This window comes from Myotis daubentonii, chromosome 2 (assembly GCF_963259705.1).
Source record: "Myotis daubentonii chromosome 2, mMyoDau2.1, whole genome shotgun sequence".
Taxonomy (NCBI): Eukaryota; Metazoa; Chordata; class Mammalia; order Chiroptera; family Vespertilionidae; genus Myotis; species Myotis daubentonii.
The window spans coordinates 190,528,763-190,542,930 of record NC_081841.1 but is presented as its reverse complement, the minus strand read 5'-3'; the positions used below and the strand labels follow the sequence as shown (position 1 = coordinate 190,542,930).

The window sequence follows — 14,168 nt, the reverse complement described above, 5'->3', positions numbered from 1 at the left end:
CTGGGAGCCACCCGCGACCAGTGAGGCCGGGAGTTGGGGGCGCCACGGCCCCTCCCGCACCCCGGCTCTCCTTCCAGGAAGGGGCACGAAGCTGATATCGATCCAGAGCTCACCGGTGACTAATGTGATGATCGTAAACAAGCCGCCGGCGGGGCACCAAGGAACCACCCAGGCGCAAACCCGCTGCGGCGGGCGGGCGCGCGCCCACCCTGAGTCTGGGCGCAGGATCCGCTCGCCGAAGTGTGTGTTGGTAGGAGGGGATTACGAGAGGGCAGCCAAGTTCATTACCCTTTCTTGCCCGCCGCGAGTGTGGCGGTGGAGGGGCCATGAAGGGCCAAAGTGGGGTGTTCCCCCATTCCCTGCGCCCAGAGCCGAGGGCGGTATCGGGCCTGGATCGTCACCGGCCCCTGTCCCCTGCAGTGTCTCCTCCTCCGAGCCCCTCCCAGGCGGACGTTCCGAGCCCAATTAATTGAGTAAAAGCGGGAGGGAAGGACCCTCCGCACAGCGGCTGGCCCCCGCCCCTTCTGCGCGCCCCTTTTCCCGCCCTGGGTGGCATCTCCTCCGCCTGCATCCACAAGGAGCCTCTGATTAATGAGGTTTGGGCCGGCCCCCACCCCGCCCCAGCCCCAGCCTCCGCGGGAGAGGGCGGGGACGGCGGGAAACGCAGCCCGGGGAGAAAGGGGGGCGGGGCGGGGGCGCGCGGGCCACCCCCCCGCGCCTCACGCCCATTGGTCGCGCGTGCCATCCGTCGGGAGGCGCGGCGCCAATGCAGGCGGCGGGGCGGGGCGGCCGCGCAGTGTGTGCCTGCGTAACGCCGAGTCACATGTTGTTTTGCTCTTCTTAGTTCAGTCACTCGGTGCGCGATGTGTTACTCACAGTGCGGCGGGGACCGCGAAGAGCCCTGGTCGCGGTTGGCAGCAGCAGCAGCAGCAGCAGCCCCGGCAGCAGCGCGGACCCGGAGTGCCCAGGCGCACCCCGGCACCCCGAGCGCGGTGCGGCGGCGGGACTAGTGCGGCCGCGCGAGCCTTAGGCTCGGCCCCTCGACTAGGGGACCCCGACTCTCCGCCCAGCCAGCGAGTCCCCAGGCGCCGCCCGAGAGCCCGGGAGGCAGCGGCCACGGGCAGCCGGGCCAGGCGGCGGCCACCGCCGGCGCTGGGCATCCTCTGGGGCTCCGGATCGCGGAGGGTGCTGCGCCACCGCTCGGTGTCGGCCCCCGCCGGCCTCCCCGAACCTTCCCCACCTCCTGGGCCCAAGGGACCTGGGCTCGAGCGGGCGAGCAGGGGTGAGGGAGCAGCCCCCGCCTGCGCCCCCTCTGCTCCCCCCGAGCCCCTTGACACTGGGCTGGGCATCGCGGCCTGAAGTGCCCGGGATGGCGAGCCCGCCGCTGCACGGGCCCCCGGCGCCGGCGGGCGGCGATGGCCCCAACCTCAACAACAACAACAACAACAACAACCACAGCGTGCGCAAGTGCGGCTACCTGCGCAAGCAGAAGCACGGTCACAAGCGCTTTTTCGTGCTGCGCGGGCCCGGCGCGAGCAGCGACGAGGCGACAGCGGGCGGGGGTCCGGCGCCACAGCCTCCGCGGCTCGAGTACTATGAGAGCGAGAAGAAGTGGCGGAGCAAGGCGGGCGCCCCGAAGCGGGTCATCTCGCTGGACTGCTGCCTGAACATCAACAAGCGCGCGGACGCCAAGCACAAGTACCTGATCGCCCTCTACACCAAGGACGAGTACTTCGCCGTGGCCGCCGAGAACGAGCAGGAGCAGGAGGGCTGGTACCGCGCGCTCACCGACCTGGTCAGTGAGGGCCGCGCGGGTGCCGGCGACTCGGCCCCCACCGCGACCCACGCCGGGTCCTGCAGCGCCTCCTTGCCCGGCACCCTGGGCGGCTCTGCCGGCTCCGATGACAGCTACGGGCTGGTGGCGCCCGCCACGGCCGCCTACCGCGAGGTGTGGCAGGTGAACCTGAAGCCCAAGGGCCTGGGCCAGAGCAAGAACCTGACAGGCGTGTACCGCCTGTGCCTGTCTGCGCGCACCATCGGCTTCGTGAAGCTGAACTGCGAGCAGCCGTCGGTGACGCTGCAGCTCATGAACATCCGCCGCTGCGGCCACTCCGACAGCTTCTTCTTCATCGAGGTGGGCCGCTCGGCTGTCACCGGCCCCGGCGAACTGTGGATGCAGGCTGACGACTCCGTGGTGGCCCAGAACATCCATGAGACCATCCTGGAGGCCATGAAGGCGCTCAAGGAGCTCTTTGAGTTCCGGCCGCGCAGCAAGAGCCAGTCGTCTGGCTCCTCTGCCACTCACCCCATCAGCGTCCCCGGCGCGCGCCGCCACCACCACCTGGTTAACCTGCCTCCCAGCCAGACGGGCCTGGTGCGCCGCACGCGCACCGACAGCCTGGCTGCCACCCCGCCGGCCACCAAGTGCAACTCATGCCGGGTGCGCACGGCCAGCGAGGGCGACGGCGGCGCGGCGGCCGGGACCGGGGCGGCGGGCGGCAGGCCGGTGTCGGTGGCCGGGAGCCCCTTGAGCCCGGGGCCGGTGCGTACACCTCTGAGCCGCTCACACACCCTGAGCGCCGGCTGCGGCAACCGCGCGAGCAAGGTGACGCTGGCGCCGGCAGGGGGCGCCCTGCAACACAGCCGCTCCATGTCTATGCCCGTGGCGCACTCGCCCCCAGCAGCCACCAGCCCAGGCAGCCTGTCGTCCAGCAGCGGGCATGGTTCGGGCTCCTACCCGCTGCCTCCGGGCCCGCACCCGCACCTGCAGCATCCCCTGCACCACCACGCGGGCCAGCGGCCCTCCAGCGGCAGCGCTTCAGCCTCTGGCTCCCCCAGCGATCCCGGCTTCATGTCCCTGGATGAGTACGGCTCCAGCCCTGGGGACGTGAGAGCCTTCTGCAGCCACAGGAGCAACACGCCTGAGTCCATCGCCGAGACGCCCCCTGCCAAGGATGGGAGCGGGAGCGAGCTATACGGGTACATGACCATGGACAGGCCTCTGAGCCACTGTGGCCGCCCCTACCGTCGAGTCTCAGGGGATGGAGCCCAGGACTTGGACAGAGGGTTGAGGAAGAGGACTTACTCCCTGACCACACCTGCCCGGCAGCGGGCGGTGCCCCAGCCCTCCTCTGCGTCCCTGGATGAATATACCCTGATGCGGGCCACCTTTTCTGGCAGCTCTGGCCGCCTCTGCCCATCCTGCCCCACATCTTCTCCCAGAGTGGCCTATCACCCTTATCCTGAGGACTATGGTGACATTGAGATTGGGTCCCATAGGAGCTCCAGCAGCAACCTGGGCACGGATGATGGTTACATGCCCATGACCCCTGGAGCGGCCCTCATGGGTGGTGGCAGTGGCAGCTGCAAGAGTGATGACTACATGCCCATGAGCCCCACCAGCGTGTCTGCCCCGAAGCAGATCCTGCACCCACGGGTTGCTGCTGCAGCTCTGCCCCCCACCGGCCCTGCAGCGCCGGCACCCACCAATGTGGCCGGCAGGGCCTTTCCGGTGAACAGGGCCAGCTACAAGGCTTGCTCCCCGGCGGAAAGCTCTCCTGAGGACAGTGGCTACATGCGCATGTGGTGTGGCTCCAAGCTGCCTACGGAGAGCACCGACAGCAAGCAGCTTCCCAACGGGGACTACCTCAACATGTCCCCCAGCGACGCGGGCACCGCGGGAACCCCACCCGACTTCTTCACCGCAGCCTTGCACGGCGCTGGAGAGATGCTCAGGAGCGTCCCTGGCTACTGCTACAGCTCCTTACCCCGCTCCTACAAGGCTCCCTACACCTGCAATGGGGACAACGACCAGTACGTGCTCATGAGCTCCCCCGTAGGGCGCATTCTGGAAGAGGAGAGGCTGGAGCCTCAGGCCAGCGTGGGGACCACGCACCCGGCCAGCAGCGTGGTGGCTGGGGTGGGTGGGGGCAGCCACGCTCAGCCTCCTCACTCCGTAGTGCCTTCTGCAGGGAGGCAGAGTGGCAGCGGCAGTGGCCGCCCCGAGGGCTTCCTGAACCAGCGCTGCCGGGCAGTGAGGCCCACGCGCCTGTCCCTGGAGGGGCTTCAGACCCTGCCCAGCATGCACGAGTGCCCCCTACCGCCCGAGCCCAAGAGCCCGGGCGAGTACATCAATATTGACTTTGGCGAGGCTGGAGCGCGCTTGTCGCCCCCGGCCCCTCCGATGATGCTGGCTTCGGCAGCCTCGTCGTCCTCGCTGCTGTCTGCCAGCAGCCCAGCCTCGTCCCTGGGCTCTGGCACCCCGGGCACGAGCAGTGACAGCCGGCAGCGCTCCCCGCTCTCTGACTACATGAACCTGGACTTCAATTCCCCCAAGTCACCCAAGGCTGAGACCCAGAGCGGGGACCCAGTGGGCTCCTTGGATGGCCTCCTGTCCCCGGAGGCCTCCTCCGGGTACCCGCCACTGCCCCCGCGCCCTGCCGCCCCCTCCTCCAGTTCGCAGCTGCAGCCACCTCCGCCACCCCCTCCAGGGGAGCTGTACCGCCTGCCTCCTGCACCCACATCCCAGGGCCCCAGTGCTGCCTCCTCTTCGTCCTCGGAGACTGGGGACAATGGTGACTACACCGAGATGGCCTTTGGCGTGGCTGCCACCCCGCCGCAACCCATCGTGGCCCCCCCAAAGCCAGACGGTGCCCGCGTGACCAGCCCCACGTCCGGCATGAAGAGGCTGAGTCTCATGGATCACGTGTCGGGGGTCGAGGCCTTCCTGCAGGCTGGCCAGCCCCCAGACCCCCACCGGGGGGCCAAGGTCATCCGTGCAGACCCACAGGGAGGCCGCCGCCGCCACAGCTCGGAGACCTTCTCCTCAACCACCACTGTGACTCCCGTGTCGCCGTCCTTTGCTCACAACCCGAAGCGCCACAACTCGGCCTCCGTGGAAAATGTCTCTCTCAGGAAAAGCAGTGAAGGGAGTGGCAGCGGCGTCCTCGGTGGGGGTGACGAGCCCCCTGCGTCCCCTCGCCAGCCGCAGCCACCCCTCCCCCAGCAGGCGCGGCCATGGACACCAAGTCAGCCTGGGGGCCTGGTTGGCTGCCCCGGGGGCAGTGGCTCTCCCATGCGCAGGGAGACCTCAGCTGGCTTCCAGAATGGTCTCAACTACATTGCCATCGATGTCAGGGATGAGCCGGGGCTATTGCCGTCCCCACAGCAGCACCCACACCTGCATCCGCATCCGCAGCCAGGCGACAAGAGTGCCTGGAGCCGGACCCGTAGCCTCGGGGGTCTCATCAGCACTGTGGGGGCCAGCAGCACCGCTGGGGTGTGTGGGGGTCCAGGCCCTGGAGCGCTGCCCTCCAACACCTATGCCAGCATTGACTTCTTGTCCCATCGCCTGAAGGAGGCCACCATTGTGAAAGGTGAGGCCCTTCACCTTGTGGCTGGTGGGAGGAAGGGTGGGAAAAGTGGCTGAGCATTGGTGGGTTCACTCCTCTTCCCTCTTTTGGTACCTTGACCTAAATGCCCAAATATTGGCCCCGCTTCTTGTTTTGTTTTACTTTAGGCTCCTGTGTCCTCCTCTTTCCTCAAAGACTTTGACAAGAACAGTCAAAGCATCTTTGAGTTGAATGTGAAGCTTCCGATTCAGGGAACTATTATTTGTTGTTGTTGTTTGTTTGTTTGTTTTTTGGCCCCAAACATTTCTTCTTTCCCACAGTCCTCTTCCCACCTATTAACGTTGGACATGCTCTCCAGGTCCCCACCTGAAACCCATCTTCTTGATCTGAGAGTGGGAAAGTTCTGCTCGGAAGGGCCCTGAAGTTCTGACTTCTCCCAGGCTTGTAACCTTCATTTTTCTCTTTGTTTTCCTGGAGCAGGGCCCCAGCTGATTCTTGCTGAGCCTCAAAGTTTATAAAAACAGGCTCGAAAGTCACTTAGGAAATGAGCATCCATTTTTGTGGCCGCTAAAGGGAACAGTTAACCATTTACAGTTTGCACATAAACTATAGGGGCTTTTCCATTAGAGACATTCCTTTTCTCCTAAGGGGCTGAAATAGTAATGCTGCTTAAACACAACTTAAAAGCAGTGGTTCTCAAACCTGAGCACACCTGGGAGTCACCTGGAGAGGCTGCTGAAACCAGCATGGCTGGGCTGTGTAAAGTCCCAGGGATTCTGATGCAGTAGGTGTGGGGTGTGGCCCAGAATTTGCGTTTCTAAGAAAGTCTCCAGGTTGTGCTGCTGCTGCTGTCCTTTGAGAACCCTCTCCCAGGTTAGACCCACCCGAGGAGGTATGAAAAATAACCTATGAGGCCTCACGCCAGACACTCAAGTAAAACATCCAGTGGGCAGAGTGGAGGCAGGAGCGTTTTTCCGTTGCCCAGGTGATAATATGCAGCCAGGATTTAGAATCAGTGCTTTAGAGAAAACAAGTGAAGACAGCATCATGGGGCTTTTCAAGAACAATCGGATAGGCTGGTGCCCCGTATTGTTCTTCACATTCTCATCAAATATCCATGAGGAGAGAGAGACTGCTTGCTTTGCAGCTGGCGGTGCATTCTGACTGTTTCAAACTTTGAATGATGTGGGGGAGAGAGAAATAAAGGGGTGAGGGATGTTCCAGGGTTTCTTCTTTAATTGTGTAGCTGATTCTCTGCAGGGTTGCTAGTAACATAGAGGCACTGTGGGAACCACAGAACACATAGTGGTGGATGCTGTTCTAAGGTCAACAGTCTGCCGGGGTTACAACAAGGTGATGAACAAGGTGGCTTAGGGATCCATATGCCATTTTCTTTTTCTTTTTTTTCTTAGAGTAAACAGATCAGTTTAATGCTGTCTAAATGCAGCATGTGTTTGATAATATCCATGGGATTTAAAATTATAGCTGTAGGGTAAGTGCCCTGTTATTGTAATAGAACAGAGAAAAAGCTATTTACGTTTTTATTAAAACCATAGAATGAAAGATGAAAAGAGTCACAGAATTGTAAGGGATGTGGTGCTTCAGTATCTAATTAAATCAATTGGAAGTTGTCAGAATGTTTCCCTTAAATGGTGACTCTCAGCTGAAGGTCATTTTCCTTGGAGTTACAATAGGCACTACAGGTACTTCGGAAAAATTGCTAGTGTGTCATGGAGTTAAGGATTAGCTGCCTTTCAAGACATAAACCATATAAACACACCGTATAACTGGAATCAAGTGGTGGTGGTGGGGGGGTGTACACACACACATTTTATTGGTATGCCCAAATGGGTATATGCCACAGTGAACATGAAAGTACATTTTGCTGAAATCTGATTCTAATCAGAAAAACAGTCTGAGAACATAACACCTTTTACTGTTTTTGGTGGAGTAGGCGGTAAAAACCTGGACTGGATTCAGGAGGGCCCCAGGAGTGGGTTCTTGTAGTAACAGGAGGAGTGAGCTGGAGTGTGCTTGCGACTGCAGGCCTAAAAGGAGTCGAGGCCTTTTTGATAAAGTAGATACATTGAGAAACGTGATTCGTGTATGATATAATGCCCTTTTCAGACTAGGGAAAATTTTAAACGGCAAGAGATAAGTTTAGCTAGGGACCCTGTTTAGCTTGTTTTGTTTTAAGATTTCCCACCAGTATAAAATTCCTTTCAACCTATAGGATTCAGGATTCTGAAATCAAAACAGCAGTTTGTATGTTTCATGGTGGCTGAACAAAGATGAGGGATCGTTTTGGTTGCTGTTTTTCCAAAGTCTGTGTGGTAAACACCATTTTAAGAAGGAAAAGGGTTCTTTTTAAACAAAATTGATAATTGCAATTGATCCGTTGTGCCAAACCACATTTTTTTTTTTAAAAAGGATCACATGCCAAAATGGGTTTCTAGTAAACTCATTTGAACACAGAGAACAGTAGAATAGGAAAGAGGAGGGTGTCATCTTAATTAATGTGCAGACTAAACTGTGGTCTGTGAAGCCAGGCAAACATTTAGAAACTCAGAATGAGCATCCACTTGTATTTAACTCATGTATTCCCGTAGACATTTGTTTGGGGTGCTCATAAATAAAAAGCTCACAGAAGATGAATAATTTAATCCTTGGAGAGAATAATTTCTAGAAGGAAGACGTGCAAAGCATTTCTTTGAAGATGAACTAGAAAAAGAACTTCCTGGGTTATTGCGTGCACTGCTCTGGCTCTCAGAAGTGGCATATGTTTATTTCCACATCGAGCTTATCGGGTTCTGCATGGGAAAACCGCACTGCTTATACTGAAGCAGAATCATTTGGGGGCCCTGAGTAGTGTTTGGTATTTGCATAAGTGGTGACCAAGACTAAGGTTCCAGCAATCTTTGATAGTTGTTTACAATATAATTGGGAGTGGGGGTTAGGTTTCAATGCTCAAGCCAATTAAAAGTTAGTACACTTGAGATAGATGTACATAATGTAGACATATTAGTCCAGAGAAAATAAAAATTTAAGTCTAAAGTTTGCATCTCATTTGTAAGTAGGGGAGGTTATTTACCGTGTGTTTTATGTGTGTGTATGTAGAAAAATCCAACCAATCTGTTAGCCTGTAGTTGTTGGGGAAGTTGGGAGTATGTTACTGAATTTACTATGCTTTAAAACTACTTCTAAAAATTATCTCTTACATATTTTTGTATTTTGATTATAGATTGGTACATACCAAAAATAAGGTATTTTAATGTTCGTTTTTAGTGGGATTTTTATTCTAAAACTGTTTTTTCTATGTGTACAAGGCAGATTAGGTAAGAATTGCCATTGGAAGCATCTGTATTTAAATTATGTTTGAGTAAAAGGGTCTGTTTATTCATAGCCTATGGTAAAAGAATCATGGAATAAGAGGAATGTTTCCACAGGAACAGTGCAGTCAGGATGTATGTTTAAAAGTATTGCCTGCTGAAGTCTTAAAGCAAAGAATTTGAACACTTTCAGAACGCCAGTGAGATTGCTTGACAAACAATACCCCTTATTTTTTCTGTGGTGCATGTTTTTCTGCTTTAGCTGGATAGCTTTGTCATAATAGGATAATAATGTGCCCTGCTTCTACCCTATTCATAGTTGTCTAACGAAGATGCTAATGAAAACACAGAGGCTTTCGTGAATGAAAGTCACATGACTTGTTCTATTTCCTTTATTGAAAGAGAAACCTTTACAAAAATAGTACTTCGTAGAAGGAAGCATACATAGTATGTGGAACACTAAACCAGAAATCAGGAAACCAGGTTTCCAGTTGCTGATCTTAATTAGTCTTTGTGTGACCAGAGGGAAGCCATTTAATCCCTCTTTCTCACTTTCTCCATCTGTAAAATGGGATCATTATAAGCCTCTCCCTTCAGTGTCACAGGGCCACTGGGAGGGCCAGGAGATAGTAAACATTAACAGTGGTTAAGCTCTTCTAAAGAAATGTGCTAACACATCTAATGACGCTATTGACTCTTGTTACCTTGAAACTGTGAGAATATACAGGAAAGATGCTTTTGTAAATGGGTGTTCTCTTAGAAAAAGACAAAAACTCATAGTTGTCTGAATGGAGCCAATCAATACCTATTTAAGAAATGTTTGCCTTTTCTGTTTGATTGCTAGTTCCACCTCAGTCTCCAGGAACCACTGTTTTTTCCCCTCTTTTTTTTTTTTTAACTTTTGTGTTTTTTTTTTTTTCCATAGATCATTATCAATTGTAAGGAAAGAGTGTCTTAAATTACATAATAAAATAACAATTAAGGAAAATAGTGCCCTAATCCTAAAACTATACTAAGACCATATTTTTGATTACCTTTTTTTAAATTTGTTTACATATTAAGAGATATCGTCAAATGGTGTCAAGATGAAAATGTATAATTAGAATATACATTTATTTAAATTGACAGTTTGGGTTCTTCATGCTGGCTGCAGTGAAAGGCAAACACAACTCTTAAACTTTCATTAGTTGAATCATCCATTGTTCAACCCCGGAGTTTCACTCTTTGGGGTTGATTTAATTAGAATGGTCACCCCTGCACTGTTTTAATTTGTTTGGTTGTCAAACATTAGGAAAAACTTGTAGTGTATGGTTCTTCTGTAGTTCCACAGACACACTCCCCCCCCCCCCCAAAAAAAAGGAATTTTATTAGATAGTTAAGGTGTTATATCCTTTAGAACTATTAGTATTTAAATGAACGTCTTTCTGAAGAGGATAACTTGCAGAAGTTTTATTAACAGCTCAGGTATAATGGGTTTTCTGTTAAAATTCCCACTAATGCATTTTCTGTAGAAGCATAGTTCCAAGAGCTAGTTAACTTTTGGTATCAGATTTGGCAAGTGGAGAGGTTTCTTTGTTTTGTTTTTTTTGGGTAGCACAGAATCAAGTGTTCCCATTTCACCTTAGAAACTTAAGGGAAAATGTAACTTTACTCTTTTATCTGCACTGCCAAGTAGAGTGGGGGAAACACTCGGAGGTAAGCAAAGCGCTACGCCCTGCCCCAAAGGCAGCCCTTCACTGGGGCCACTAGTGGGGACTTCTCTGCAGACTGTACTGCAGACAGGCAGAATGTGTATCTCTATACAAGTCAGGCAAGGCATTTTCATGTTGCCGTTTTAGTAGACAAATGGAAAAAAATTCCCGAACCTCCGTAATAATCAGTTCATGCTATTTGTCAGTGGCAGGTTTTGTGAAAACAGAGCTATCCAAATTTAAATGAGAACATTCTTTCTGTGTTAACTTGGTTGGTTTGAATGTGTTCTTAGGGACTGCAGTGGTTATTTTGAATCATTCACGGTAGATTATTATAGACAGTTGATTGGTTGGTTTTTTGTGAACTGGTGAAGTTATCACTCAAGGTGGAGGAAATGCTGAGATTGATCATTGCTACTCATTATTCGATTTCTTTCTAGATAGGTACAGAGACTTATATTAACTATGCACTGAAATAAAAGGCACAGAAGAAAGTTTGACTAGAGAGAGTTAGAGTTTATGTTGCATATTGTTTGGTGGGCACAAGGAATACAATATACTTCTCTGCATGGTATTGGAGCTGAATTCATTGAATTTTGCTGAAATAGAATCTGGTTAAAACTTTTAGGCTCCCGATAACATAGTCAGTTTAGGGATTCTGATTTCTTCAGAGCTAGAAAAATATTAAATTTGCAGAAAGTCACTTCTACATGTCCAGAAACTTTATAAAACGAGCAAGCAAATGCATCTTTAAACTTGGCCTGTATTTGTGAATGTGACATAGTGCTTTTTCTATGCAAATGTAAAAGTAGTTACTTAAATCAGTCTATCTTTTGCCTCCAAATTCTAAGTATAACTAACAACACCAAAACTTGGTGGGCAATGAATGATTTTGAAAGGACGCTATTGAAATTGGAGACGACAAAAATGTAACCATTATTCTGATCAATATATTTTTTTATTCTGGTCAATATTGAAAGATAAGTGCAAGCCCGTCTCCCCTTTGCATCAGAATATTTGCCTAAAATTCAAAAAGGTGTTTTTCTTTACTTCATAGTGTTAAGACATTTTTATATGTACAGTATCACATAACATCCAAAAACCTTATGACATAGACAGGGCCACTTGGAGCCCCAATTTTTAAAATAAGGAACCTTCAGCTTCAAGAGGGCTAGTGATTTCCCCAAGATTCTCAAGCCAAAGGGAATAGTGTTGGGCTTCATACAAAGATGCTGTTTCACCAGCATTTTCCTATAACATTTTGTTTTTTATTTCACTTGGGTGATAATTTCTCTGTGTGCATTATTCATTGGAGTAAAATGGAGACAGTTAAGCAGAAAGACCGGACATTGAAGGAAAGTCCCCTCTGAAGAGTTTAGGATTTATACTGCTTTCAGGGTTCTCATATTGTCAGGGATTTTAGGGTCAAATCAAGTTGGTTGGTTGGTCATCTGTTCAGGGTGCTTTTTGTTTGTTTGTTTGTTTGTTTTTAGTCTCGCTTCCAGGACTTCTAGTGGTCTGCAAGGTGGAAAACTTACATTCATTCTCCTGTTTTTTGTTTCAGAAAAGCAAACTATATATATTATACTTGATAAGATACCTCCCCATCACTACCACCACCAAATACATTAAAACTCTTTCCACACAGTGTAGTGACAACCAGGGAAAAATACAAGGTCGTTTTGAGGGAAAAGGGTAGGGGAACCATTGGCATTATAATGTAACTTATTTTTAAGGTTGTGAAAACAGAGCCCAAGGGAGGTCGGGAGTCTTTTCCAAGGTCACTGATTTAATTAGTTGGTAGGGATGTTTGTAAATATTATCAAGAAAGAATAGGGAATTCTCTGTCTCTGTAGGTCTTTGTGTACCGATGAATAACTTTCTCCCAGGATATGGCTTGTTCCCTCTAGAACATTTAGTATTTGGGGAAGTGGTATCCATCTTTTTACTTCGGAACATGTCAGTAAATTCTTTCAGGCACAGACAAGGTATGCTAGTGGGCAGAAGTAGAGAATGCAGAGGCGTTCCTAAATCAGGAGTATGTTTTAATCAGGGAACTAGGGCTGCTCGTGACTCTGTGAGCCGTGTTACTGATGAGGCAGAAGAGTGAAGTTTTGCTAAACACTCTCATGTGCTTGTGAAATAAAAAGGAGAAGAAATAAAATGTTGGGGATAATTCAGATCAAAAGGCCTCTATTTGGGAAAATGTAAGTTCTTGCTCTTTGTAGATTGGTTCACCCTGGGCCACTGATTATACCCAAGGGGTCATTCGGTGTTTCGATTGCTGCTTGAGGTGTCTTTAAGATGCATTTACTCTATAAGCAGTATATCATATACTCCTCATTATGAATAAGTCCATTAACAGGTTCCTAAGAAATGAGTCATTAACCTCTTTAATGGTGAGTTTATTTGAAAACTAACCAATTTAGAATTTGCCTAAGAACCCATAAGTAAGTCATCAGTTGTTGCAAGGTATTCTGCGGAGTGAATTCTTTTACCAGTGTCCTTTTTTAAAGGCGCCCTCCCTCTTTTTCCCCCCCCCCGAATGAAAACATGTAATTGAGTTTTTATATGAAGAGAAATGTTTTTCCCAAAGGTGCTACCTTTCTGCTAATGTGACTGTCATAGAACCCCACATGCACAAGAATAAAGCAGACCTAAGCAAACATAAAGAGTCATAAGCTACCCATACTTTTCAGAAATGTCATCGGGCATCCATGGCCTCGTGGTACTCGTGCGGTGACTCAGGATTTTGTTTACCTTCGCTGTCAGTCTCTGCAGCATCCTAGGAGAGAGTACTTCCTTCCTAGCAGATGGCAGCCTCGGGGCCATGCGCCTGCCGTTACAAGCAATGTGCACAAGTGCTCTACCCAGCATCTCTGTTGACAAGAGGCATGGGATTGGAGACTCTCTGTCACGCAGGATCAACAAAATAGGGGAAGGCTTTCTCCTTCCATTGGGGATGAATGGCATGATGAAGCTATCCTTCAGGTTACGAAGAAAGCAAAGTTCAGAATATCCTTGCGGTAGGTTATCTGTTGATCACTTAGCAAGTCAGGCAGAAAAGGTGACAGGGTGGAGATTGTGATGTGCTCTCTAGGGAATCCTCACTTTTAAGCCCGGCAGACTTTCCCTGCGTGAGGTTCGGAGCCGTCTGTGAAATCTCGCCTTCCCCTGAGGGCCTGGGAATTGGCCCAATGCTGGTGGTGGAAAGTCACTGAAAATAGGGACTGAAGTAAGTGGCCATCTGATGCCGATGAGTTCCCAGGTCTGTTGCAGAGGCCACCCCCAAGCCCATCATGTGAGATTCACCACCAGCCACTGCCCTGCCAGGCCCACTGCACACCCAGCAGGGCCTCCTGCATCCCTTGCCTTGTTCCTGGCTTCCAGAGCCCCTGGTGGATGGATGAGTTAGAGGGAAATTGTGAAGTAGGGGGGAAAGTTTGCAAATAGGACAGAAATGAAGCAAATAATGCTGGAGGAACTCTGGACAGTAAGGCATGGATTAGAATGATGAGCAGCTTGGTTTTGTTTGAAGATCAGAAATGGAGGTACTAGCATTCTGGTACACTGTGGACATCACTGGGCTCTGAACTTACAAGACAACAAAAATTCTTAGAAAGGAAGGTAATAGTGGCCAGTTTCTTATACCACCCCCTGGATGCATTTAAAAAAAGATTACTGAAGTGATCTTTGGCCATGTTGTGCTTCTGTTTTATTCTCGTATGATCATAGGGGTTTTATTTTATTGTTTTCCAACAGAAAAGTGACATAAAAATAACACTTTTCATATGCAA

General features: G+C 50.9%; 1 protein-coding gene across 5 annotated transcripts in view; it reads left to right on the top strand.

The window, feature by feature from the left end:
• The first annotated feature begins 832 nt into the window (after nt 1-832).
• The window catches only part of IRS2 (insulin receptor substrate 2), a 29,635-nt gene continuing 16,299 nt past the window's right edge, over nt 833-14,168 (top strand). For 3 of the 5 annotated variants that reach the window (XR_009451367.1, XM_059685101.1, XM_059685102.1), the window contains exon 1: nt 833-5,375. Coding sequence is in view for 4 of the 5 variants with exons in the window: in XM_059685101.1 (XP_059541084.1) it covers nt 1,370-5,375 (4,006 nt within the window). In the remaining variant the exon portion in view is untranslated. Of the gene's footprint in view, nt 5,376-5,518; nt 12,328-14,168 lie in introns of those variants that run through there. The other 2 variants (XM_059685103.1, XM_059685104.1) reach the window with 2 other exon arrangements.